At 46.6% G+C, this 27,081-nt stretch overlaps 2 protein-coding genes across 2 annotated transcripts; one reads left to right on the top strand and one right to left on the bottom strand.

The window, feature by feature from the left end:
• Positions 1-1,075: 1,075 nt before the first annotated feature.
• On the bottom strand, positions 1,076-10,653 carry TRIM15 (tripartite motif containing 15). The gene is made up of 7 exons (XM_082415558.1): positions 10,250-10,653; positions 8,607-8,702; positions 5,809-6,039; positions 5,028-5,050; positions 3,653-3,768; positions 3,263-3,295; positions 1,076-2,407 (listed from the first exon to the last, which is right to left on the bottom strand). Exons 1-7 carry the CDS (start codon positions 10,619-10,621, stop codon positions 1,890-1,892), a joined length of 1,389 nt encoding a protein of 462 aa, XP_082271684.1. The 5' UTR covers positions 10,622-10,653; the 3' UTR covers positions 1,076-1,889.
• Positions 10,654-12,930: 2,277 nt separating this feature from the next.
• On the top strand, positions 12,931-21,376 carry TRIM10 (tripartite motif containing 10). The gene is made up of 7 exons (XM_082415557.1): positions 12,931-13,414; positions 14,998-15,093; positions 15,958-16,188; positions 16,930-16,952; positions 17,267-17,406; positions 19,563-19,595; positions 20,820-21,376. Exons 1-7 carry the CDS (start codon positions 12,986-12,988, stop codon positions 21,359-21,361), a joined length of 1,494 nt encoding a protein of 497 aa, XP_082271683.1. The 5' UTR covers positions 12,931-12,985; the 3' UTR covers positions 21,362-21,376.
• Positions 21,377-27,081: the final 5,705 nt, after the last annotated feature.

Raw genomic sequence — 27,081 nt, 5'->3', positions numbered from 1 at the left:
TCGTTCATTTGTTTTTTCTCTTTCATACTCAACCAAAAAGTCTTGTCTGACAAAAACACTAGCTCAGGGCAGAGAAAATGAAACAAAGCCCCATCATGACCTGTCTGTTTGGAAAGTCTGAGCTTCTTCGTAAGGTCACTGGACTGAGGCACCGAGGACCAGGACCTTCGGATTCCACTTCCTGAAGATTACAAAGACCAGCTGGGAAACCTGTCAGACAAGTTCCTTTAACTTGTGCCAGTTTTCTCAACCACAGAGCGAGAAAAACAAAGTAAGTTCTCTGTATTTCACAGGTTTGTTAAAAGGTTCAAAGGAAGATGTGTATTTTTGAAAAATAACTTTTGACTTGGGTAATGTTTGACAAGTGTTACAATGAGGCATGTGCTGCATATCGTTTTTCTTTGAGGGGGAGGATTGTGAAGAGTATTTATGGTATAATCTCATATTTGTTAAAAAAAAAAGCTAAATACACTTGTCTACAAAACTGGCAGGATAAACAAAAATGTTTTACCAGTGGTTATCTACAAGATGTGATAAGAGGAAGTGAAGTGGAGAGAGGGACTTTTCACTCTTTGAAAATGTTTGAATCTTTTTAAAACCAGGAGTACAGTATATACTACTTTTATAATAAACATTAGGCAATACTACTACTGTTACTACTACTACTAAGTTGGACTACCAAACAATTTGATTTTTTTCTGGGTTAAACACAGTGTGGTTCTGCTTGTCACACAAGGTGACAGAAGAAACCCCAATACCTCTGGCTTCTTTTGTATCAAGGACTTCTGTTTGCTCAGTTAAATTAGGGGTAATTATTCACATCCCAGTGATTCGTATTACAATTTTGTAATGAAATTCACATATGGTACCAGCGCTTAGAGTATCTTTAAGCCATCTGACCCCACACTTCAGGAGCAGGGCTCATAGGATACAAAAGGTAATCTTGCACATAGATCTATACTAGAGGGAACCTGACTGGGGATGAATGTAGATTTTTTCGGAGCTTGGGGTGGGAGGGTGGGAATGTAAGTGTTAAACCTGAAAGAGAGCTAGAATCAGAAAGGGTGGAGGTGGTGTGAGAATCATCATTACAGAGATTCATACTTTGTGAAGGTATTTTAATGTGTGGTTAGTTTCTGTGTCCAATAATAGTAACAACAGTAACAATAATAAATATTTAAGAGGTTAGTTAGAACTGAACACAAGCCTCGTTTTATTGAAGAATGGGATCTGGCTGGACTGCCCTCAGGCAAGTCCTGAGTAAAAGAACCGGCAGGATGTGTCTGGGTCACAGAGATTCCACTGGCTTTAAGCCTTTCCTTCAGCCCCATCAGCACTGATTAGACACATGAAACGCAGGAGTCTGGGTGGGTGGCGCACTTATTTAGGACATTCTCTATGCGAAAGAGAAACGAGCAGAGAGGAAGGTGACCTGGGTCCACCCAGGGCTGGATGAAGAGGCCCTAAGGTCTGTAAAGGCACAAGTATCTCCATGTGTAAGCCCAAATAAAAACAGGCAACTGAAAAAATTAGTGCAAACTCCACAAAATTCTGCTTTTTCCCATGACGGTTATTTTGAAGCTTTAAACAGTTTTATTTTAGATTTTTTTCCCCTTAAAAACCCACTGGCTCCCCAGCTTTGCGGGTGTCCTGGGCACAGCCTCGCCTGCCTCTGGTTCTCCACTCGGAGGTGCACAGAAGGCAGGAGCGTCAGCAGAGGGGACCAGGAACGTCAGGGAGTTGAAGGACATAAGATAAATAAAGTGAAAAAATTACAAAGCCACAGGGACTCGGAGATCCTGTGTCCTCCCGCCGTCTTGGGCATGACGACTCGCCCAGGGGTTGGAGCTGGATCCCCGGGCGCTGCACCGCCCTTCGGACGCTCAGCCTCATCCTTTCAAAGTAAGGCAAGAACCTTTTTTCCAGACAGCGAAGAAAGGATAGACTTTGCCGGAGAAGGAGGCGGTGAAGGTGAAGATGGGCGCCTGGGTCTCGGCGTCAAGCAGGGCCAAGCTCCCCGCCTCGTAGTCCAGGGCGACGCCCACGAGGCGCGGGATCTCGCTCAGCGGCAGGTCGGTGCCCGGCGAGGTGCTGGCCCAGCACTGCTGGTGGGAGAGGATCACCGCCCAGACGCCCTCCTCGGCGCTCAGACTCTGCTTCCCTTTCCTCCTCACCTCCTCCCCGACCACCCCCACCGTGCAGCCGCCGCCGTCTCCCAGCTGCACCTCCACCTGCCAGCGGTGGCGCCCCGAGGAGAAGCTGGGGGAGCCCAGCACCACCGGGAGACCCTCGAAGCGCAGGCGGCTGTCGGGCAGGTTCTGCTTCCGCCGGGTATACTTCACAGACTTCCTGTCCTCGGAGAGGACCAGGCTCTGGCTGGCGGTCTGAGGGTCCAGAGTGACAACCCCTATTGGGAGGAAGGCGTGGCCATCAACAGAGCTGGCGGCACAAAAAATGCCCCTAGAGCACGTGTGCTGTGAGTGCGGGGCAGAAGGAGCACCGACCTTGTGCAGCCTGCCATTGTCCCGGCTTCTCAGAACCTCAGTTCCCCCTTTTGTTCCAGGAGGCAGAGGACGACAGCTCTACCTGACCCGCAAGTGGTGCTGTGCTATAAGGCTTTGCTTCTCAAAGTGCGGTCCATGGACCAGGGGCATCCGCTGTGCCTGGGAGCTTATTAGAAATGCAGAATCTTGGGCCCCATCCCAGACCTAGTGAATCAGAATCCGCATTTTAACAAGATCCCCAGGTGAGTTTTCTGCACATTAATTTGAGAAGCAGAATGAGGTGATGTTTGGGGAATAGTTTCTAAATTAAGCACCAATTTAAAAGTAAATGCTATTTTAAAAATTGTTCAATATTTGTCCAAGTCAATAAAGAGTCCAGCACAGTGCTGGGCAAAAAAAACCAAGCACTTGATAAATATTTTTGAATAAATAATATCTATACAAGTAACTAATATTAATTGAGCACTTACTATGTGCCAGGTATTAGATGAAGCTTTTTGCATACATGAATTCATTTATCTTCAGCTACTTGTGGGGTGGTACTGTTATATTTTCTATTTTATAGATAAAGAAACTGGGACAAAGAGGCTTAATGACTTGTTAGTGTCTCATAACGAGCAGAAGCTGGAATAGAGAACCCAAGCAATCGGGCTCCAGAGTTCATATCTTTAATTGCTCTGTTTGCTGCCTTGGATTGAAAGGATGAATTCACAAACAGAAAAAGGAAAGAATGGCTCCCGAAGCCCCCAAGTGTTTACCTGTATCTGTTTCCAGATGATGCACCAAGTTTTCTGAGGGAAGTAAAAATAGAAAGATCTGTGACTTATTATTTCTTATAGGCACCCAAAAGGGCGGTGTGGCCTGGGAACAATGTGAGATCAGGGACAGGAGAAGGCTCGGCTTCTGCTATGAAAGAGATGTAGTCCTCACCTTCCTGCCTCTCAGTGCAGTGCCCGTCCTTGGGGACAGGAGATGCTCGAGGGAATGGTCTCCCTGGGCAGAGTAGGATCACTAAAGGAGGGCCTAAGGGATGGAAGATGTCTTAGGGGATGGAAGCCAGGTTTGGAAGGTGGGGAAAGATGGAGCTGGATGGAAGGCAGATGGGCAACTGATGGGAATGGGGAAAGCTGCTGCCCCTTCCTGTTTACCTGAGAACGCCCTCATCATCTCTGGGAGGGTGAGTATTTTCCTGTGGAGATCGCGGATCTTTTTGACAAGGTCAGGAGAAATGGCCTCTGGACTCACAAAAGTCGTCATCTCATACCTGCAGACAAGTTGGTAACCAGTTAGGTTCTAATTCCAAAAATAATGTTTGGGTCATCCAGACCCAATGAGGCTAAAATCAGACTAAAGAATCTTGGCATCTGTGGTGAATAATTAGATTGAGTATCATCCCTTTATCTTTGCTGGAAATGTGTAGCTACTAAAGCAAGAGCATTTCAGCTAGACCTAAGAGGAACTAATGGTAACCACTCCTCAAGAATTAGAGGTAGGCGCTTTAAGAGAATCGACATGTGGGGACCAAAAGGGAAGAGATCATTAGCCTCTAGAGGGCGGTACAGTACCATTTGAAAAACAGCCTTACACAGTCTTTCTAATTTGTGTGCTGTTCCGTACAAAGGGAAAGGGGTTGTGCAGGGATGAAAAAAGGAGGTGAAAGAAATCCTATACTGCAGTGAAAAAGCCCTCAATTCTGGTTCCAGCTCAGTCTTTGCTTGTCAGTCTCTGTGTGACCTGGGGCAAGCACTTCCCCTCTAGGTTTTAGCTTCTTCATCAGACCAGAAGACCTTGAAGGCCCTTCTAGATCTATATCTCTGACACTCTTTGAAAGTATGTTTAGAGAACTTCCTGATTCATGGACAGCTGAGTTCAGGCCCCCTACACATACACGGGCACACAGTATATGAGAAGTCTTCCCTAGCTGCTGTGTCTCTGCTCAGCCCACGGCAGACTGCTGATGTTTAGAAAGGAAAGGAGCCCTGCTATTTGTAATGCCTCTCAGCTGCTGGTAGCTGTCCTTTTATTGTAGCATTTGCAATTTTGAAGAAATGGGAAAGTTGAGTGGGAAAAATGATTGAAAGAACGGACTGGTCTTCCCAAGTTTTGTGCTTATCATAGTCTATACAAAATATGTCCCCTTAGGCTATTTTTTTTATTTATTATTTTTTTTAGACTGACATTTTAAACGGTGTTAAATACTGACTTAAGCACTAATAATTTCAGGGATTAAATAAAATGTTCCTGGATCATCCTAATGTAATTGTTATTTATAACTTCACTTCTCAGGGAAAAAAGTGCATCCCCAATACCAAACAATCAGTTTAAAAAGGAACCTTAGAATACAAACCTCAGTAAATTGGGGCTGTTTATGTGTGAGTGGATGAGAGAGTGTATCTGTCAGAGTGCTTTTGCTTTTCTGGGTAGCCACCTGTGGGGGCGGGGTGGAGGGAGTCAGTGAGTGCCCCTCCCCCTTCAGTCTCAATGTCAAGTGTAAAGCAGGTGGGACTGGGCAGTGGGCCCTACCTGCTCTGGTTGACTCTGACATCCTACAAAAGAAAAAGATACACTTAGTTTCCACACATCCTTCCCATCAGGGATTCTGTACATCCTTTCTTCGTTAGCATATCAGCTCAAAACTCTCCTCCTCCAGAGAGGTGATCTTTCTAATTACCTACTCATCAGACTGTTCATTTACATCATGCTTCCGTACTAATGTGGGACTGTGTTGTCAGTTCATCTGAGCTGCTTTCTCTGTCTCTGCCTCATCCTAGGAGTGTGTTCTGCCTCCAACAATTAGGAGATGATGGTTAGCAGGGACCAGGCCTTCAGTTATCAGCCAGACCTGATGTGAAACAGGATAATATAATGATAATCACAACAGGCACTGTTTACTGAGTCCTTTCAGTGAGCCAGGGACTACGCTAAACATTTTGCATGAATTTTTTTTTTTTACAGTCTTTGCAACAACCCTATGAGGGAGGTGCTATGATTATCCCCATGTCTAGAGAGGTTACAAGATTTGCCAATGTCACACAGCTAGATGAGCTGACACTCAAGCCCTTGACTACAAAGTTCACTCCAAAGCCCTTGGCGTGACCATGGTGCATGACATGGGAAAGTCATCCAGCCTTTCTGGGACTACATCTCCGTAACCTCTCTGGGCCGAAGGAACCCAATAACCATCAGTCCCTCTCATTAGAAGTAATCTCTGCTTCCCTTTCCTGTCTTTCTCCAGCATCTTCCAGCCCCCAGCATGGTGTCCCCTTCCCTCTCCTTTCCCACGAGCTGGTGGGCTGTCTCTCACTTGTAGAAGCTCACTTGCTGGTTGCTGACTCTTCTCCTCCAGCTCTTTGACCTGGGCTCCAAGCCGGGTGACTTCCTCAGAGAGCTTCGAGATATACTCGCCCCTCTCCTTCCAGACCTGCTGCTCCAGCTCCGTCAGCCTGGCCAGCAGGAGACGCTGGTGTTCCCCCAGCTCCTGCTGCAACCTCTCAAAAGCCGCTTCCACCTGCTGCTTCTTGCTTTCAATCTGAGTCTGCGAGGAGTAGAAAGACAGGCATGGTTAGGGAGAAGCTCACAGAGCTGCATTCCCAGAGGATCATCTATGAACTTGATTAAAAGGGATAGGGAGTAACTAGTTCCAAGGTTCGCTCTCCCAAGTAATACTGTGGTACAAGTAGGTAGGTGTCAGGATAAACTTACCAACGATGAGGGCGATGCTCTTGTCTCACCTAGAGATTCTAATAATAATGCACATTATGCTCTCAGAGCCATGTTGAACTTTTCAAACATCCTTCCACATCTGCAATACCATCCTAACCCTCCCATACCATCCCTAGAGTCAGGTGGAGATGATCTCTTAGAGAGCAGTTGAAGCGAAAGGAAGCTGTGATTAGAGCACAGTGTGGCATTGTTCTTAGCCACCGAGGTCGCCATCTACAGGGCATATTTTGATGGGAGTTGAGGGATACTGGAGACATCTTCCTGTCCCCAAACTCTATCTCCTTGGTGAAGGGACCAGAAGTTCCCACACTGTGGATTTCCTCCCGGAAAAATTTGTAGCACGAGAGAAGAGATGGGAGGGAGGCAGATATCACCTCACCATCAGCCTACTGTCCTCAGGGTCAGCCTTGTGGTCAGTACTGGAATGCAGACACTGATATACACTTTCTGGCCGCAAGCTTCCTATCTGAAGGCAATGCTTTCAGGCAGACAGACTGTAATGGGAAGAGCAATGGACTAAGGGTCAAGAGACCCAGGTTCTAGCCATTTCATTATGAGACGGCTTTGCCGTCTGACCTTGGGAGCAGCACTTTTCTGGACGTCAATTTTCTGCTCTGAAAAATAATGGCTGGCAAGACGGATCCGGGATTAGAAGATGTCAGAACCACTTCCAGCTCTCATGTTCTGGGATTCCATAACCTTGACCCCAAATGCCCTTCTGCAGAGGCAGGGAGGTGAATAAGAACAGTCGGCCTGTTCCTCCCAGCCAGGCAACGGATACTAGACAACAAGCTTCCCCAGAGTCTGTTAAGAAAATCCCTAAATGGGGATTTCCAAGTGGGAGAAATGGGTAAATTGTTTTTGTTTAAATAAAGTGAATTTTAAAAACAAATAAATAAAGTGTCAAATAACTTTATTCTGAAGTTTGACTAGTCAGGTAGACTTATGAAAAGCATTTTTGAGCACTAAACAGTATGGACATAATTTTCAAATACTATTTGAAAATTATTATTTTCAAATAATGATTAAAGTTATTAAATTAAATTATTATTTTCAAATACTATTTAACATTTAATATTTCAGAAAATATTATTTAACATTGCAAGGTTTTAGGCCTAAAAAAAGTGCCATTAACTTTATGAAATCCTACAGGTCATATTTTCTCAGCACTGGGAATAATAATTTAAAAAACCATCAGTTAATGTATAACCAATAAGTACTACCTAGCTGCATGAAAATTGAACTTAGGATCGTTTTAAATAGCTACTGGATTAGACAGAAAATCCCAACTGAGATTACTTTTACAAAGTCAAAGAAGTGCTAAGGAGGAAGCATTGAAACTAGAGACAAAAGACTAAATCCACCTAATTCTACCAAAACTACCTTAATGTTACAGGAAACAATGTATACATATGTCAAAACATCATGTTGCACACCTTAAGCATATGCATTTTTATTTCTCAATTATACCTTAATAAAACTGGGGTTGGGGGAGGAAAATGCACCCTTAAAAGAAAGAAAAGAAAAACAGTAATTCTGGCCATGTACATGTGTTATTCATTAGAGTGGAGGATTATCACTTCAGAAATTTGTGCAAAACATAAAAACACTTTCAAGAATTAAGAAAATAGTTACACTCTACAAATAACGACATTATCATATGATATATGGGGGGGAGTGGTGTTCTAAATGAAGAAAATCAGGATTTCTTACAAGACACTGTTCTGTCACAAACGTCTGTGTGAAATATTTTACTCATGGATGCTAGGTGGATATTTGATGTTTTAGAACAAAATTATATATATTCCCAAAAGTCATTTAATGCAGACAACTAAAGACTCTCAAAAGTTACAAGAATCCTTAAAATGTCCAAAAGAGCTGATGGGAAAATTTGGGAACTTCTTAGGACCAGAAGTAAACAAGAGAAGGATCCAGAGGAGTGATCAAACTGAGAAGCCAGTGCTCCTTCCAGATACGGGCGGATCACATGGCCCTCACTCCTGTGTGGATCAGCCACCCTGCCCCCCTTGGAACAAAGAAAGAAAGGTGTTGACTGGAGACATCCCAGATGTGGGGTCCCCAAATGTGAGAACCACAAGGAAAGCTCACAAGAAAATAAGCAACAGGATGAAGGGTCAGAAGAAATTAAACATCATATAAACTTCAGATATTAGAAATATATTTAAAAGGTTTAAAGACAATGGGAATAATAGGAAAAATAATTAATTTGAAAGAGCAAAAAAAAAAAAAAAAAGAAAACTGAAAAAGCATATTTGGAAAACAACCAAATAGAAATCAAACAGTTGAAAATTAATTAAAAAGAAAAGAAAAAATAAGAAAACCCCCAAAGGAGAAGGTGGCCAATGATGTGGCCTTTACCAGGAGCACTTGGAGCTTCTGGTCTTCCCGGCTCTTCATGTCTTCAATCTCATCTCTCTCGGTTCTCAGAGCTTCCAGCCGACTCCTGAGACGGTCCTGTGGAGAGAAGAATGGGCAGAAAGAGGTGGCTTAATTCATAATTCAACTCACAGGTATTAACTGTCTACCATGTTCCAGGCACACCGTTAAGTGCTGAGGAATTCAAAGGTGAAAAAGGCCCAGTTCCTCTCCCTACAAGACCACCATCGGGACTTCCCTGGCGGTCCAGTGGTTAGGACGTGGTGCTCTCACTGCCCGGGCCCTGGGTTCGATCCCTGGTCAGGGAACTAAGGTCTCGCAAGCTGCACAGCACGGCCAAAATATAAAATAAATAAATAAATAAAAATAAACAAATTAGAAAATAAAGACCACCCTCTAGAGATGGAGTCGGTCACAAATGATTAAAATACAAACGGACAAATGCAATAATCAAGGTGTGCACACAGTGAGATGGGAGCACAGCGGAGGGGACAATTCTGCCTGTAGGGACAAGGGAAGTGTGTCGAAAGCAGAAACCGGTTACAGTGGGTCTTGAAAGATAAATTTCCAGTTGGGTAAGAGAGGGGGAGGAGAGTACTTAATGCTTCTGAACTGTACACTTAAAAATTGGTAAAATGGCTTAAAAAAAAAAAAGAGTCAGGGGAGAGGAGAGCTTTCCAGGAGGAAGGAACTGCATGTGAAAAATATTAGAAGCAGGAAAGAGTGTTAATTCAGCAAACAGCAGGTACATAACGGTCAGTTTGTCTGGACACATGGTGCCCGGGCAGGGTGGCTGACAGACAAAGGCAGGATCCCGACTCCAAGTGGCCTTGAATGCCTTGCTAAAGACTTGAGATTTCTTTGGGCACTAGGGATCCACGGCATGATTGTGAGCAGGGCAGCGACATTATGGGCTTTGTGTTTTGGGAAGCTCTGCCTCGCAGCAGATTGGAGGGTGAGGGGAAAGGTAAGAATGCAGACAGTGACCTTGTTGGAGCCTCTGGGTGACAGATGGTGAGAGACTGGATTCGGCAGTGGGGGAAAGGCAGAGGGAAAGATGAGAGATATTTCTGAGGAGGCCACTTCCAGACCTGGTGACTGAGTGACAAGAGAGAGATCTGAGGGGCAGACAGGAGTGGATAATGTCCCCAAGACCAGATGGGGTGCTGTACTGCCACACCTCCCTTTCTCAAAAAGAAGAGCAGTGCTTGTTGGATGCCTTCCCCATCCCTGTCTTCTCTCTGAGGCCCAGCAGTCAGGGCCTTGCTAGACCCCATATCCAGTCTGGATCCAGGGAGACAAAGGCCACCCTGCCCATGACCTGCAGGACAGCCTGCTCTCCTTCCTTCCCTAGAGAGTGAAGCCATGGCTACAATTCTCTGTGCTCCGTCACCGCGAGGTCTTCTCGGGGCTGGAGCTGAACTTCCCCAAGACGTGAAAGGCCACGCATCCAAGTGGAAGGAACCACGTCCCCCTCAGTCTGAGACTGCCCCAGGGTCCCAACAGCCTTGGGGTCCCCTGATGTGGAAGCTGTGCCCTTCATGAAGATCCCCGCCCTATTCCCTTCACCACCTTGGGGTACTGTCCTGCCTCAAACAGCCCCAAGCTGACCCTACCCTTCTTACCCGGTAGGGCTGGATGGCCTCGTCCAGGAAGCCCACGACGTGGGCCTGGTGGGAGGGACCCTCCCGGCAGAACACACAGAGGAACTCGGCATCATTCTCACAGAAGAAGTAGATCTTCTCACCATGCTCCTCGCAGTAAGTCTCCCCCAGGGGGCCCAGGGGCACGGGGACCAAGATGGTCTCGGTCTGCTCCTTCTCCTTGCAGAGGGGACAGAGCAGGACCCTGCCGGAGGGCTGGGCACCCATCTGGGAGGGCGGGGGGAGACAGTGCCGGCAGAAGGTGTGTCCACAGGTGGCGGTCACTGAATCCTCCAGGGGACCTTTGCACTCAGAACAGGCAGCCCCTTTGTGGGAGGGGGTGGAGGGCATCATGGTGCCTTCCCCAGCCCATCCACTGAGGCTTCTGCCTCAGTCCACATGAATCCTCTTTCCCTGAAATTGAGTCACTTTTACGAGTCACAGAGGGAAAGGAATGGGAGGCTGAGAGAGGAGAAGGCAGGAGTGTCCGGACAGAGAAGCCACCTGGCTCCACCTCTTGTGCTTCCCAGAGTCCTGGCCACCACCTATCAGCTGAGCGGGTCCAAACTCCAGGGCATATCGAATTACCCAGCATTTCCCAACAGTGGCCCCGTCAGCCAGTTCTCCACTCCTTCTGGTCCTTCCGGCTCCTGGGGTGGGGAGCAGAGCACGCCATGAGGTCACAGGGAGATGGGGTTTCCTGGAACCCCTCCCTTGACCACAGTGGGGTGGGGGGAATTGCCGAGGAGACGCTGCTTCCTGTCCGGCTGAGCAGGTGGGAGCCATAAACTTCTGGCTTTGAGGTGTGCACGCAGCGGCAAAGTCCAGCCAGAGTGGGAGATGCTGACTTCCGGGGAACTCTGTTCCAGCGGCTCTGCTCAGATACCGCAGGTGTGATGATCACTTACCGGGTCCCTTCCTCCACCCTCCTTTCCTTGTCTCAGCTCCTCAACTCTGGCTGGTCTCTCCTAAACTCCTACCCACCACCACCTCCCAGTGCCAGTGTCCCCACTGGAGTTTGGGTAACATTGTACTTCAATTTTAGTTTTTAACTGCAGCGGGGAGAAGGCAAGAAAGCATAACACAATGTTGATATAATTTAGAAAACTCAATTAATCAAAAAGATAAACAGGTTCAACCACATTTATCTAAGGCTTAGTATTTTCATATTATTACATCCAATCTGAAAACAGTGCTTGGGGGCAGGTGATGATTACAGGAAATGTAAACTGAAAGGTAAAGTGACTTCCCCAAGGTCACAGAGCTAGAAAGTTGCAAGGCTAGGGTCAATCCAAGTCTCCTGGCTTCCAGCCCATGCCCTTCCTGAACTGCCAGCCAAGACAATGATCAAACAGCCATGGTTCTTCATCCACTCACCTTCATCTGTGGATAAAACCAAGGAAATCTCCTTCCATTCTTCCACTGGATGATCAGCACCCCACCGTGTTTCGCTCCCTTTCCACTCCAACTATTTTGTACATCACCTTCCCTCTGCCCCAAAGAGTGCAGCCCCTGGAGCTGCACTGTCCAGCACAAGAGGCTCCAACTGCACGCGGCTGCTGAGCATTGAGATGTGGCTGGTCCCGTACGTGTAAAATATGCCCCTTCTTAAAGACTTAACACCAAATAAAAAGGATGTAAAATGTCTCATGACTAATTTTTTCTACTGATCACATGTTGATACTATTTGGGGCTAAATAAAATATTAGTTAATTTCACTTTTTTACTTTTTAAAATATGGCTACTGAGAATCTTTTAATTGTACACGTGGCTCACATTGTATTTCTGTTGGACAGCACGGCTCTGAGACTCACAGATCTGAGTGTAAATTATGGCCTCCCACCTCCCTACCTGTGTGCCTTGAGCAAGCTAAGTAACCTGGCTGAGCCCAGCTAATATTTTAATAGCACCAACGTTACAGAGCAGACAGGAGGAATAAATAAGATCGTTATGTTTAAATTGCTTATGTTAGCGTGAGGAATATGGCCATCGTAAATAAATGCTGGCTGTTTTTATTTTTCTTTCTCCTCCCCCAGACAGAGTACATTCCAACCCCTTTGGAAGCCTATGGCAGGCCGGTTGGTGAAGTTGCTTGTGCCCTGTCTCACCACCCCTGCCCTGGGCACAACGCCTTATCTGGGTCCCCACACTCCCCTGGCTTGGCTGATACCTCCAATCTCCCTGGAGACAGCCGGTCATATTGCAGGGAGGCTGGGGTGGCATCACTGCTCTGTGACCCAGTCTCCCTCCTGCTCCCAAAAGAAGAACAGTCTCTTCCAACTGTGGATGGTTAAGATACGACCACTTTCCTTCTACTGCGGGTGTCTCTGGATGGACGGGAAGGAGCAGCAAGCCCCAGGTCATGGGCACCAGTCCGGAGAGTAACTGAGGTCATCTCCAGAATGCTGTGACCGCTTCTTCTGCCCCTCCTCTGCTATTTCTCTGTCTTTGCTGTTGGAGGGTGTGTGTCTGTTCCTTTGGGAGGGGGACAGCAGAACCCTGGCTGCCAGAGATGCAAGTGGGTACCTTGCCCTGTGCACACACGTATGTGTGTGTGACCATGAGGGTGTCCCTGGGTATGGAAGATGCCCCTGTGTCTGGCCATGTGCACATGTAGGTGTGTGAGTGTGAGGTGTGTGTCCTCATTGTTCTCCCAGCCCTTCTCCCCAAGCTGAGCAGAGAGGGTGACCTTGAAGAGGCCACAAGTGCAGCAGCACTATGGCCTCGGCTGCCTCTGTGACCAGCCTGGCAGATGAGGTCAACTGCCCCATCTGCCAAGGGACCCTCAGGGAGCCGGTCACCATTGACTGTGGCCACAACTTCTGCCGCATCTGCCTCACCCACTACCTTGAGATCCCCAGCCCGGACCCCGAGGAGCCCCCAACCTGCCCACTCTGCAAGGAGCCTTTCCGCCCAGGGAGCTTCCGGCCCAATTGGCAGCTGGCCAGCGTGGTGGAGAACATTGAGCGTCTCAAGCTGGTGTCCCGGCTGGACATAGAAGAGGAGGACATCTGCCCCGAGCACGGGGAGAAAGTCTACTTCTTCTGCGAGGATGATGAGATGCAGCTGTGCGTGGTGTGCCGGGAGGCCTGGGAGCACCGTGCCCACACTGTGCGCTTCCTGGAGGACGCGGCTGGGCCCTACAGGGTAGGAAAGGGGAAACTGAGAGGTTCCCAGGGTGGGTCTGGGATTGGACTGGACTGAAAGAATCAGAGCAGAGTTGTGGATTATTTGGGCCACTCTGAAACTTAATTCCATCTCCCTGCTTCTGTGATTACCCAGGCAATAGACCCAGGCATGGAAGATCATGTGTTTGTGTTTTAAGTATGTCCTATGTTGTTTACTTATGGCCAATACATAATAGTAGCTCAATAAATACATGTTGAATGAATGAGTCACCAAAACATGAACGTGTGTGTCTGAGCCATAGATCAGTCAGGTGTGTCTGAGGATGTCTGGGTTTGCACTCGAGGAAATGATTGCACAGGGTGTATGTGTATTGACGTCTGCATGTTTACCAGAGTGTGCAGTGTGTTTGGGGGGATCTGACTACTTGAGTGTGTATGTGTAACTGAGTGCTCGTGTTTGTAGGTAAATTAGTGTTTACATATATGCAGGTTGGGTAAATATATATGGTGTATAATTTTATCTGTCATTAAATGAGCGTGTGCTGGTTTTAGTTGTTTATGCATTGTGTTTTATTACAAGTGAGAGTCTATGTATATGTGTCAATTAGTTAATTAGCATGTATTGTTAAGAGTTCTAAATATATTTTGCAATGTGCTTATATGGACATTTATGTGTGTATACCTGTTCTTTATTCTACAGCAAGCAATTTTTGCTGTTGTTGTTGTTGTTTGTTTGTTTTTTTGGGGGGGGGGGTTGGCCACACCTTGCAGCATGCAAGATCTTAGTTCCCCAGCCAGGGATCGAACCTGTGCCCCCTGCAGTGGAAGCTTGAAGTCTTAACCACTGGACCATCAGGGAAGTCCCCTAGAGCAAGCAATTTTTAAAACAATTCATTGGTTATTTTTTGCATTATCCAAGTTTCTTGTTCCCTCCAGAATCATACCCAGAAAGTTGATTCCATTTATAAGAGAGCTTGTTTGGATGTGTTCTGTTTGGGATATGTGAGAAAGTTGGGATAATTTCAAAGAAGGGCATATCAAGCTCAGGACAGATCCTAGATACCATTCATTAAAGGCAAAAGAAATTAGGGTGTTTAGCCTGAAGACAGGAAGGCTCAGGTGAGAACACAGAGTCATAGCTTATGATGGCACAGAGATAAAAGTGGAAAGCCCTAATCAAAATTCTTGGAGGACAAAACAAGAGGAAGAAGACCCAAAGAGAGTAAGCTGTCAAGGACCATAAAGGCCCAGGCTTTGTCAGCTAAGAGAACGACTCCTTCCCTTGGGTCATTCCATTCCTGGAGGCAGAGATGACACCTCTTAACAAATCATTGTTTCTGTCTTAAATATTTTTTAAAAATTAATTGAAGTATAGTTGATTTACAATGTTGTGTTAGTTTCTAGAGTACAGCAAAGTGATTCATATTTTTCAGATTCTTTTCCATTATATTTTATTACAAGATATTGAATTTAGTTCCCTGTTCTGTACAGTAGGTCCTTGTTGTTTATCTATTTTATATATAGTAGTTTGTATCTGCTAATCTCAAACTACTAATTTATCCCTCCCCCCCATCTTAAATATTTTATGCTCCTTCTTCCCAGGAACAAATACAGAAGTGTCTTGAGTGTTTAAGAAAGGAGAGAGAGGAGATTCAAGGAATTCAGTCAAGAGAAAATCGAAGGATACAAGTCCTCCTGGTAAGTCATCATCCCTTCCCTGGTCCTCTTCCCTTCCTCAGGGTCCAGTGCCTTTCTGAAACCAAGGCAACATAACATATAGGGCTCTGAAGTCATTCTGCATTTTTGTTTTATTATTTATTTATTTATTTATTTATTTATTTTTGGCTGCATTGGGTCTTCGTTGCTGTGCGTGCAGTCTTCGTCTAGTTGTGGCGAGCGGGGGCTACTCTTCGTTGTGGTGCGCGGGCTTCTCATTGCGTTGGCTTCTATTGTTGCAGAGCATGGGCTCTAGGCTCATGGGCTTCAGTAGCTGTGGCACACAGGCTTCACTAGTTGTGGCTCACGGGCTCTAGAGCGCAGGCTCAGTACTTGTGGCGCACGGATCTTCCCAGAACAGGGCTTGAACCCTTGTCCCCTGCATTGGCAGGTGGATTCTTAACCACTGCGCCACCACGGAAGCCCCATTCTGAGTTTGAATCCTGACATGAATTAGCTCTATGACCTCAAGCAGCTCTCTATGCTCAGTTTATTTTTCTGTGAAGTGGAGATTAAAAATCCTCACTATCTCACTGAATTGCTGCAAGGACAGTAATGTGCCTTAGTGCCCCGCAGACTGTGTGCACTTTGTAAGTGGCAGGAGGTGGGGTGTCCTCACTACCTCCCCTACACCTCGTCCTGGAAATGGCATGGCAGGTGTAAAGGAAACTATGCCACGGTTCCAAGTCTATCTGGGGACCCGGGGAGTGGGGGGCTCTGACTTTACCACCAAACCTTGGAGAATGTGGATCTGGAGGGAGACGGGAGTGAATTAAGGAAAAAGAAGGAAAAGGAAGTGGAGGAAGAGGAGGAATAACTTCCTGCCCTCTCCTCCTGCCCCCTCAGACTCAGGTGGCCACCAAGAAACAAAAAGTGATTTCTGAGTTTGCACATCTGAGCCAGTTCCTGGAGGAACAGCAGAGCATTCTCTTAGCCCAGTTGGAGAGGCTGGATGGGGACATCTTAAAGCATCGGGATGAGTTTGATGTCCTGGTCACTGGGGAAATCTCCCGGTTTAGCACCCTCATCGAAGAACTGGAGGAGAAGAAGGAGAGGTCGGCAAGGGAGCTCCTGATGGTGAGATCTGAGCCCCGCCCCCGTCCACCTGTGCTCACCTATGATTTGTTGCATCTTTACCTGTCTAAGCCATCTCTTCTTCACTCACACATCCTTGTATCCCAAGTGGAAGATGGGTCACAGGACCGGAAGTTCTGAATTCTAAGAGTCCTTGCTTCCCCAAGAGCTCCCTGGTTGCTTTGCTCTCTGGTCTTGGTCTCTTCATCTTACCATCCATCAAAAAGGGGAGATACTTTGTTTATTTATCTCAAAAATACTTTATTTGTGAGGATCCAACAGTGAAATGCAAGTGAAAGTAGCACTCTGAAAAGCATCAAGTACTGTGCAAACAAATGTCAGGTGCTATTGCTGAGGCAAACTATTCTCTGTGTCACCACCCACCAGCCAGGAAGTTCTTCTTGTTCTGTTTCTCTTCCTCGCAATGGAGGAGAGATACTGGGGTCCCAATTAGGCATCAGAAAGGCAGCATGATTTAGGCGGACACACTGGGGACTGAGCAGCTGGAGACCTTGGCATGGGACTTGCCTTTGCCTCTAAGGGGCAGGTCACTTCACTGTCTGGATCTTATAAAATAAAGGGGTTGGGATCTAAGATCCCTGAAGCCTCGTAAACCCCAAAATGCTGTGACTCCATGGATCTGGTGTCCTTTTTCTATCTAGGGCTGAGAATATGGTATTTTGTCTTTTCTTGTGGGAGGGAGAAATGGAAACTGAATCCCTGCTTTCTCTCTCTTTCTCCTAGGATATCAGAAGCACTCTAATAAGGTAAGATTTTCTCTTCTCTTTTCCCACATACATAAACATACACGCACCACATGCCTGGTTATTACCACACAAATATACATTCTCACATTAAGGATAACAACTCACATGTGAACTTTCACATACTCAAACGCCTTCCCATGTACAGCTAGCTGTAGATACACATCCCTGCATGACACTGCCCAAGAGGGGCAGTGCGGGGAGGGAGTGGGTCCATCCCAGAGGAATCATGTCTGTCTGTGGGAACTGGCACCTCCAAGACAATTAGAAGGCGACCAGCTGGGTCTGGAGGCATCATTAAGAAGGATAATTCCCAGACCCCGCCATTTCTGTGCCCCTAGATGTGAAACCAGAAGGTGTCGGAAACCAGAGGCTGTATCCCCTGAGCTGGGCCAGAGGATTCGGGACTTCCCCCAGCAGGCCCTCCCGCTGCGGAAGGAGATGAAGATGTTTCTGGGTAAGAGGACCCCACGAAGCACAGGTGGCTGTGAAGCCTGGGTTTAGGAATGGCCTCCATGCCCCGCTGCCTGACGTTTGTGTGACCTTTGACAAGGCTTGCACCCTCCCAGTGCCTTGGTCTCCTTATTTGCAGATCTTTATAAAATCTGCTTATCTGTGACAATGAAGTGAGATAATAAAGGTGAGGATTTCCGGGAAAAAAATGTAACTGGTTTGAAAAATAATGAAACAAATAGATCTAATCGCTTGTCATGAAGTGATATATAAGATAGTGATTAACAAAATCTGTCATTGTCAATAATTTTAAAAATCCACAGGGACACTTGTAATACATGGTAAGTTTTTGATGATGAACATTGTTAATTAATAACCAGCAAGCGTATTTCTCTGTGCCCTGTGGTAGCTGACTTCCCTCCCTCCTCTTTTCCTTGGCTTCCCCGCCCCTGTTAGTTTGGTCCTCAGAGTTGCATTGCCCCTGTGGGGACCATGACCTCCTTTTCCGGGATAGGGAGTGGTGGTAGGAGAGGGTGTGGAGGGTTTGAAATGAGAGTCAGGAATGTGGTTCGTCGCCAACACTTCCCCCTCTTCCTACATGACATCACGAATGATGCCACCAAGTTCTAAATGACCCACCCACAAAAATGTCACCTTAGAAGAGCTTTCCCCCAAGTCCACTTCCTACAAGTAAATGGCCTGGCAGTGAAGGAAATCTTACTCTAATCAAAGGCTGACCTTTGACTATCCCCCAAATTATTTCCAAGCAGAACGAGAAATAAATTAACCCACTTATCTGTTCATTAAGTAGATGTTTCTTGAGCATTTACTGTGTCCTAGGCTCCGTGCAAGGCACTGAAGGTACACATGTTCGCTGCCCGCTCAGAGCTAGGCAGTGTGGCTCAAAGCGGGGCCCCAGCCGACAGCATCAACATCCCCTGGTAACTTGCCAGAAATGCGAATCTCAGCCCCACCCCGGGCCACCTGAATCAAAAACACGTGTGTATATATGTCCATGACACTCTCTTACCCTGTCACATCTCACCCCACCCCCTCCCATATCCTCAAGTCCATTCTCTAGTAGGTCTGTGTCTTTATTCCCGTCTTGCCACTAGGTTCTTCATGGCCTTTTTTTTTTTTTTTTTCCCCTTAGATTCCGTATATATGTGTTAGCATACTGTATTTGTTTTTCTCTTTCTGACTTACTTCACTCTGTATGACAGACTCTAACTCCATCCACCTCATTACAAATACCTCCATTTCATTTCTTTTTATGGCTGAGTAATATTCCATTGTATATATGTGCCACATCTTCTTTATCCATTCATCTGTCGATGGACATTTAGTTTGCTTCCATGTCCTGGCTATTGTAAATAGAGCTGCAATGAATATTTTGGTACATGACTCTTTTTGACCTATGGTTTTCTCAGGGTATATGCCCAGTATTGGGATTGCTGGGTCGTATGGTAGTTCTATTTGTAGTTTTTTAAGGAACCTCCATACTGTTCTCCATAGTGGCTGTATCAATTTACATTCCCACCAACAGTGCAAGAGTGTTCCCTTTCCTCCACACCCTCTCCAGCATTTATTGTTTCTAGATTTTTTGATGATGGCCATTCTGACTGGTGTGAGATGATATCTCATTGTAGTTTTGATTTGCATTTCTCTAATGATTAATGATGTTGAGCATTCTTTCATGTGTCTGTACCAAATGTAAAATAGATAACTAGTGGGAAGCAGCCTCATAGCACAGGGAGATCAGCTCGGTGCTTTGTGACCACCTAGAGGGGTGGGATGGGGAGGGAGGGAGGGAGGGAGACGCAAGAGGGAAGAGAAATGGGAACATATTGTATATGTATAACTGATTCACTTTGTTATAAAGCAGAAGCTAACACACCATTGTAAGGCAATTATACTTCCATAAAGATGTTAAAAAAACAAAAAAAAAAACAAAAAAAAAAACAAAAAACACGTGTGTTTTAGCAAGTGTTCTGGGGACTCTGATGCAAGTTCAAGTTCAGAACCACTGGTCTAGAGGATTCCAGCTTCCATTCCTCTCTTTGTCCCTTCCCTTTTGGGGCCTCAGTTTCCTCATCATTAAATGTTCTGTGGTTTGGTAAGACTAATGAAATCGCATCCTGTTTTATTTCCTCTTTACAGAAAAACTCTGCTTTGAGTTGGATTATGAGCCAGGTAAGCAGCCTATGTCAGGATGGGAGGGAGTGAGGAATCTAATCTTGAAAAAGACAGATAAGTTTGCAGGGTTCTACACTGGGCACTGTAATAGTCAAATACATATATATCACATATATAAATGTACATATACACATAACGTCACACGTGACACTGATATGTGTCACTGCCCATGTAATGCTTGCGGGAGAACCATGAAGAAGGGACAGGCACACACACATACCACATCCCTGGCAGGAAGCTCATGTTCTGATCTGCACGTGATGATGGGATAGAAAGATTAAATCAGAATGGGACAAGGTCTATCGGGAAGGGCTTCCTGGATGAGTGGAATCTGATCTGGGTTTAGAATCACATTCTTAGAATTGTCAGGACCCCCTACTCTCTCTCAGGTGTTATTATATTTCATAGATGATAGGAGTGCAGCCTGTAGGTGGGAAAGGAATGAAGAATGGACCCCACTCAAGGGCACTGTTCCCAGTCTATCAGCCGTAGACCCTGGGAAGTCACAGAGCTCTTGGCAGGGACTCCTAACTCACGGACATATCTGGATTTATGAATTTGTCCCAATTTATGGATACTAAAAGTAACACTATGCACAGGTCTGCAGAAGTTTTTGTTGTTAAAAAGTGATCCTCAGACTCTGCCTGATTTTAGAATTACCGAGGCAGAATGAATAACCCGTGGGTGAGTCAGAGAGCCTGGGGGGAGTGAAGACTGTGTAAATGAGTCATAAGTGCCCAGGGAGTGATCATGAAGTTTGGACTGAGGGGAGAATGTTTCCACCCTCCGAGATACAGGAGGCGGAGGACGTGATGTGTCAGCAGCAGGAGGAGATCAGAGCAGGCATGCACAGCTTTGGGAGTCAGCCAGTTTGCAGGGAGCAGAAGTGCTTTCCAGGGGACGGCACAGAACCAGATGAGAGCCCGGATGTCCGAACTAACGTACTAACCAACTAACTAACGCATCCTCTGAAGCAGGCATTAACAAGCACAGGAATCAGTTGCGGATCTTGCTAAAATGCAGATTCCATCTCAGGTGGTTTGGGGTGGAACCTGAGAGTCTGTTACTAACAAGTTCCCAGGTGATACCCATGCTGCAGGTCTTTGTAGGCACTATATACGTTGTTGGTAGTAACGCTAATGCGGGTGCCAAGGGGAGTGTTTAGGCCTTTCCTGAAGGCATGTCTGCTGACATCTGTGGCCCTTTTGGTTTTCCCCACAGCTCACATCTCTCTAGACCCCTGGACTTCCCACCCGAAGCTCCTCTTGTCTGAGGACCACCAGCAGGCTCGCTTCTCCTATAAATGGCAGAAGTCACCAGACAGCCCCCAGCGTTTTGACCGGGCCACCTGTGTCCTGGCCCATGGTGGCTTCACTGGGGGGAGACACACATGGGTGGTGAGTGTGGACTTGGCTCCCGGGGGCAGCTGCACCCTGGGTGTGGTCAGTAAGGACATCCGGCGGAAGGGGGAGCTTCGGCTGCGGCCAGAGGAGGGGGTGTGGGCGGTGAGGCTGGCTTGGGGCTTCGTCTCGGCCCTGGGCTCCTTCCCCACCCGCCTGGCCCTGGAGGAGCAGCCCCAGCAGGTGCGGGTGTCTGTCGACTACGAGGTGGGCTGGGTGACCTTTGCCAATGCCGTCACGCAGGAACCCATCTACACCTTCACTGCCTCCTTCACCCAGAAGATCTTTCCCTTCTTTGGGCTCTGGGGACGAGGGTCCAAGTTCTCCCTGAGCTCACAAGAGGGTGCAGCTACCCTCCCCTAAGCACAGGGTCCAAAGAGAGGACCCAAGGACTTGACCCTGGCTGGGTCGCCTGTAAGATTCAGAACAGTAGTTACTGCTTTAGATGATGTGATAGAGTCAGGACTTTGGCAAGGGACAGGTGGGATGACCTTCAGTCTGCTGATCAAGCCCTTTGCTCAATGCCCAGTGGATGGGACTCAGACCACGGCCAGCCCTCCTCACCACCATCCCCACCAGGCACAGAAGTAGCTGTGTAGAGGAAGGGATACTGGATTTGGGGCCAGAAGACTTGGGTTCTAGATCCAGCCTTGTAATCAACTAATTATATGATCTTAAACTAGGCATCTCACCTCTCTTCATCTTGTTTTCTCCCCCCAAAATATTAGAGTTCATTTACTCATGTCCTTAAGAAATATTTATTGTGTGCTAATTATGAGCCAAGCAGTATGGTAGCCACTGGTGATAGGAAAAGAAAAAGAAAAAAAAATTTGTCCTGTATCTAAAGGAGCTCAAGAGAAGAGACAGAGACATAAGGAGGAAATGACAGCACAGTGTGATGGGTACTGTGATAGGGGTCTGACCTGGATACTAGGGAAGCCAAGAGGAGGGGCATAACCCATCTTGGAGGTAACAGGAGGTGAGCTGGAGATGGCTTTCTGGAAAGGATGAGTCTAAAAGATGAGTGCAGTGCATGATGAAAAGAGGGGAATAAGCCTCTTAGGGAGAAGGGACAGCAGAGAACTAGCTGGATGATCTGTGACCCCTGGGACACTGGGTCACCTCCACTGTCCTCACAAACAGATGTGCTGCCACCCCCACTCCTGACACCACTCAGTGCCTCCTTCTGGCTGAGATGAAAATGCAGGGCCTTGGTGGGAGGGGCACAGGGGAAGTATCGCCATAAGCCACAACCCAAGGACCACACTCAACCCCTGGGGAAAAGCGTCTTCCTGATCACCACCTGAGGTTGAGAAGTGAGACGAAAGGAATGAGATGGTGGAAAGGACTGAGTCTCAAATAGCTCAGCTGTGGGAGCAGAAATAGCACCATCGTAAGCTCTGTGCTGGGTAAAGAATCCCAGGTGGAGGCAGGGGGTGAACTGCATGACCTGTGATTTTTAGCCCAGAGCATTGGGACTGCTCTAGGGCTGGGCAGGAAGTGCCATCTGAGGGATGGGGCAGAAGAAGGGAGAGAATTAGGGATTTGTAGAAGATGTGTGGATTTGGGTGGTGAGCCGCAGGGGAGCAGGCCGCATTGGCAGAAGCTGTGGCCACGGGTGGTGTGAAGAAGCTGATTATCCGTGACTCCAGAAATCCGCCTGCCTGGTGTGATTCTGGGACAGGAACAAGCACTAACACGTGGCTGCCTAGAATTTGTAAAATGACTTCCCGCGTCCCAAGGAATTTAAAATCCTATGCATAAAAAAAGAATTGTCGTAACATATTTTATTTTCTAGTTCTTATTGGAGGTGTCATTTATTCTGCTTAAACATACCCTTTACTGTCAATCTTTTTAATACTATGTCTGTTGAATCTGCTTGGATGTAAACTAAAATGTTCTATCATCTCCCCACTGAGGTCCCTGGGAGGAGCGAACCATCCAGGTGCAACCTCTAAGGGGGTGAGCACAATGTATTGAGGCCCAGGGTTCGAGGTCACCCCAAAAATTCTGTTGTTCATCCTCAGTTTAGCAGGTAGAAAAGACGTGGAGACCAGGAGCCAAGGATCGGAGGGAGGTTCAATTGCTTTCCCTGGGAGTGTTCAGTATTTCATATAAAACGTATATTTAAAAAAAAGACACACACAAGTCCCTAAATAATGCTAAAACATACCCCAAGCCCCCACACTTGGGATTCCAACAAAGAGTAGATTGTATTTTTCTGTTGATTTTTCGTAGGTTTTAGCTGGGTCTTTTTAAATGACTATTAGCCTCTAGGGTATATATGTATGAAGATCCTGGCCTGTTGGAGGACTTTACATGTATTATGTCATTTAATCTTGGTAACCCCACCAGGTAGGGCCTATTATTATTCACATTTTAAAGTTAAAAAGCTGAGGTCAGGTGAATTTGGGTTACTTCCTCAGCCAGATCAGGCAGCCAGGATTTTGATCCATGTCGGACTTAAAAGAGTTCTTAACTACTGTGCTGCCTTGTTCAGAAATGTGTGCCTTGGTGTGAATATTTTACTGCTGGCCACACTTCCCATGAGGGGTTTGGATTCCGGAAAAAAATTTATATTTCTTACACTGAGAAGTAAAACCGCTAGTGAGTGAAAATATTCACGTTGGTCTATCAGCACTTGCTCCCCTCCCAGGGTAATTTTACTTGAAATTCACTTGTTTGGATTGTGGACTCAGCGCAGAGGAAGTGGATAGATCCCAAAACATGATGACTTCAAGATAAGGCAGCTCCGTGAGCCTCCATGCTCTGCTTGTCACAGAGTCTGAACTCGGGGTTCCCTCCCCCAGGGAAGTGCTGGAGTCCAGAGCCCCAAGCTCCCAGTCGTCCTCTCCAAGACTCCAAAGGAAACGTGCACACTTGTTGGGACATCTACAAGTTTACCTGACTTTTTCACAACTTACACTGTAGCAGCTTCTTCTACTACAGGGAATGGAGACTCACTCAAGTTAGTTCAAATATTAAGAAAGTTTATAAGATCGGACATGCAAATAAGGAAAATGGGATTTTTCCACTGTTAGCCAAGCCTTGTGGGAAGCTCTGGTGGGGTGGTGAGAGTGGTGAGAGATACAAGTAGTTCCCAAAGGAAGGACTGGAGATTTAAAAATGCTAATAATAATAATCAACACATAGAGAGTTCACTCTGGCCAGTCACTGGAGTAAATATTATTTTATATATTAACTGATTTAATCCTCACAACAACCCTATGAGGTAGGTATTATTATTAATAGCCCTGTTTTTGTTTTTTAACAGCCCCGTTTTATACATCAGAGAAGTGAGATGTATGGAGGTTGGGTAACTGGTCGCACATGAGCAGCTAGTAAATAGCACAGCGATAATACACATTAGACACTAGACATTAGACAGATGGTTTGGCTCCCAAGTCTGTGCTCATGACCATTAAGTCATACTGCCTCTGTACATCCAAGAACGGTGGGAAGGGGACTTGAGGCCCAAGGCAGCTTAGAGACTGGACTAGCCTGTGGCCACTGGGCAACGTGGTCAATGACACTTGCTCCAGGACACAGTCACGTGTGCGCCTCTGATCCCCTATGTTGCTGCTCTTCCTGCCAACCAATGATGCCTTCATCATAGATCCATTTTGAATTTCTTAGAGAACCTAATTATCATTGTCTCTCTTTGATAAGACCTTTCTCGGCAGGCCACCTTATAGGCGCCGTTGGCCAACAATCTGCTGGTCAGATGCCCACCCGGCCTAATCATCCGCAGTCACATCAGAAGAGGACAGAGGGCCTGGCAGGCACCTGCAGGGTAACTGACTCTCCAGTGGAGACAGCCCCTTGGAGCTTGTCAGTGTCCTCCCAGTGCTGGTAGGATGCTTCTGGACAGATTCTCTGTTTGACGTTAACCACAGCTAGGACACGGGAATTGTTAGCTGTCACACCCAGGGGTGCTCTTTCCTCGGCTAATGTCTTATTCTTAGATTCGGGGTCTCACGTTTCTCTGAGACATACAGCTTCCTGCCTAGTAACTATATCCTTCTTCTTCTGAACATCCACACTAGGCTCTTTCTCCTTCTCCTCCCTTAACCCCCCGACTTCCTGCCCCCAATCCATCTGGCAACAAGAGTCCAGACTGGTTTTCCTTAAACACCACTTGTTCCTTTCACTCCTGACTCAAAACCCTTTGGTGACTGCCTATGTTTCGGTGTCACTCATCTAACCCTCTGCTTGACTTCTGGTCTTCCCCATTCTCGAATATTCCAGACTAACTGGGTCAGTCTTTTCGTACTCCTACAAACGTGCTGAGACTTTTTCCCACCTCCGCGCTTTCATCCGTGGAGCTGTCCTGACCTGGATACTCTCCACCTTTCTCTCCTGCCTGTCCAATTCCACCCCCATGAAGCCAACCCCGACTTTGCCAGCCTCACTCGTGTCTCTCCTCTGAATCCCCACTGCCCTTAGCAACTAAGACACTTAATAACCCATCACACACTCTCTTGTTATTGCATCTGTGTTTATTCTGGTTCCATAGCTAGATTATAAGCTTTTGGCTGGAGACGTAGAATAAGAAGATGGAATTAACACATTTAAATGTTTCCAATGTGTTAGGCACTGCAGCAGGCATATATAATAACATTTAATTCTTACAACAATCCCAGGCCATGAGTACCATTATCCTCATTTTAGAGGGGGTAGGACTGAGGTGCAGAGAGGCTAAGTAACTTGTACAGGGTTACAGAGGTATTAGGTGTCAGGACTGGGATTGAACTCAAGTCTGACTTGTGAGTTTTTACTCTTTACACCACAATGCAGTATCTCCTTGTAGCCATGTTTTATTCTTTGTATCCTTCAGTGCCAAGTATACTATTGACTATTTCTGCAAGGGCTCAGTAATACTAGTTAAAGGTCCCCTTTGTTAATCATGGAGCATCAAGAAGGGCCCTTAGGACTTCCCTGGTGGCGCAGTGGTTAAGAATCTGCCTGCCAATGCAGGGCACACGGGTTCCAGCCCGGGTCAGGGAAGATCCCACGTGCTGCGGAGCAGCTAAGCCCATGCGCCACAACTACTGAGCCTGCGCTCTAGAGCCTGAGAACCACAACTACTGAAGCCCGCGTGCCTAGAGCCCGTGCTCTGCAACAAGAGAAGCCACCGCGATGAGAAGCCCGTGCACCACAACGAAAAGTAGCCCCCACTTGACACAACTAGAGAAAGCCCGCGTGCAACAACGAAGACCCAATGTAACCATAAATAAATAAATAAATAAATTTATAAAAAAAGAAAAAAGAAGGGCCCTTATACGTTCTATTAATTTATTCACGCATCCATTTAATAAGTTTCACTGGACACCAACTATGAGCCCGGCACTGTCCTAAACCCTGGGGACACAAAGACAGAGTACTCTCTTTACTCACCCAAAGAAGTGATGCACAAATAATTAATATACAAAGGTATTATTCATTGCTCCATAAAAATTACCACAAATTTAGTGTCTTAAAACAACACAGATTTATTATATCATAGTTTCTATGACATCTATTGCCTCACAGTTTCTGTGGGTCAGAAATTTGGGTTCTCTGCTTAGGGTCTCACAAGGCTGCAATCAAGATGTCAGGTGGACTGGGTTCTCCTCTTGAGGCTCGACTGGGGAAAAATCCATTTCCAAGTTCACTTAGGCAGTTGGCAGAATTAATTTTCTTGCAGCTGCAAGACTGAGGGCCTCTGCTTCTTGTTGGCTGAAGGCTGGAGGCTGCTCTCAGCTCCTAGAGGCTGCCTGCTGGCCTCAGGGCTACCCACGTCATCAGTCCAGCAAGGGGAGTTTCAAGAGTGAGCGTGTTAGCAAGGAGGCATCCCGTCCGTGTAATACAGTCTGCGAAGGGACAGCCCATCCCCTGTGTCATATTCCATTGATTAGAAGCAAGTCACAGGTTCTGCTCACACTCAAAGAGAGGGGATCATGCAAAGGCATAAACAGCACGAGGGGAGGATCATGGGAGGTCACTGTAGAATCTGTCCACCACAAAAGTAATGTAAGCTCCAGGTGCGTTGTACAGACAACAGGTGTTACAGGAGCTCAGAAGGAATATTTCTGCCAACAGAC

Source organism: Balaenoptera physalus, assembly GCF_965194825.1.
Source record: "Balaenoptera physalus genome assembly, chromosome: 11".
NCBI classification, from domain to species: Eukaryota; Metazoa; Chordata; class Mammalia; order Artiodactyla; family Balaenopteridae; genus Balaenoptera; species Balaenoptera physalus.
Note: the sequence above shows the minus strand (reverse complement) of the source record. Positions and strands in the feature narration are given on the sequence as shown.

Excerpts from the sequence above, each read along its gene's own strand:
- TRIM15 (XM_082415558.1), bottom strand. The coding sequence starts at position 10,621 with ATGATGCCCTCCACCCCCTCCCACAAAGGGGCTGCCTGTTCTGAGTGC. Across the intron at positions 8,703-10,249 it reads AGGCCATCCAGCCCTACCGG|GACCGTCTCAGGAGTCGGCT; the intron begins GTAAGAAGGGTA and ends TTCTCTCCACAG. Across the intron at positions 5,051-5,808 it reads CAGCAAGTGAGCTTCTACAA|GATGTCAGAGTCAACCAGAG; the intron begins GTGAGAGACAGC and ends TTTCTTTTGTAG.
- TRIM10 (XM_082415557.1), top strand. The coding sequence starts at position 12,986 with ATGGCCTCGGCTGCCTCTGTGACCAGCCTGGCAGATGAGGTCAACTGC. Across the intron at positions 17,407-19,562 it reads GGAGATGAAGATGTTTCTGG|AAAAACTCTGCTTTGAGTTG; the intron begins GTAAGAGGACCC and ends TCCTCTTTACAG. Across the intron at positions 19,596-20,819 it reads TGAGTTGGATTATGAGCCAG|CTCACATCTCTCTAGACCCC; the intron begins GTAAGCAGCCTA and ends TTTTCCCCACAG.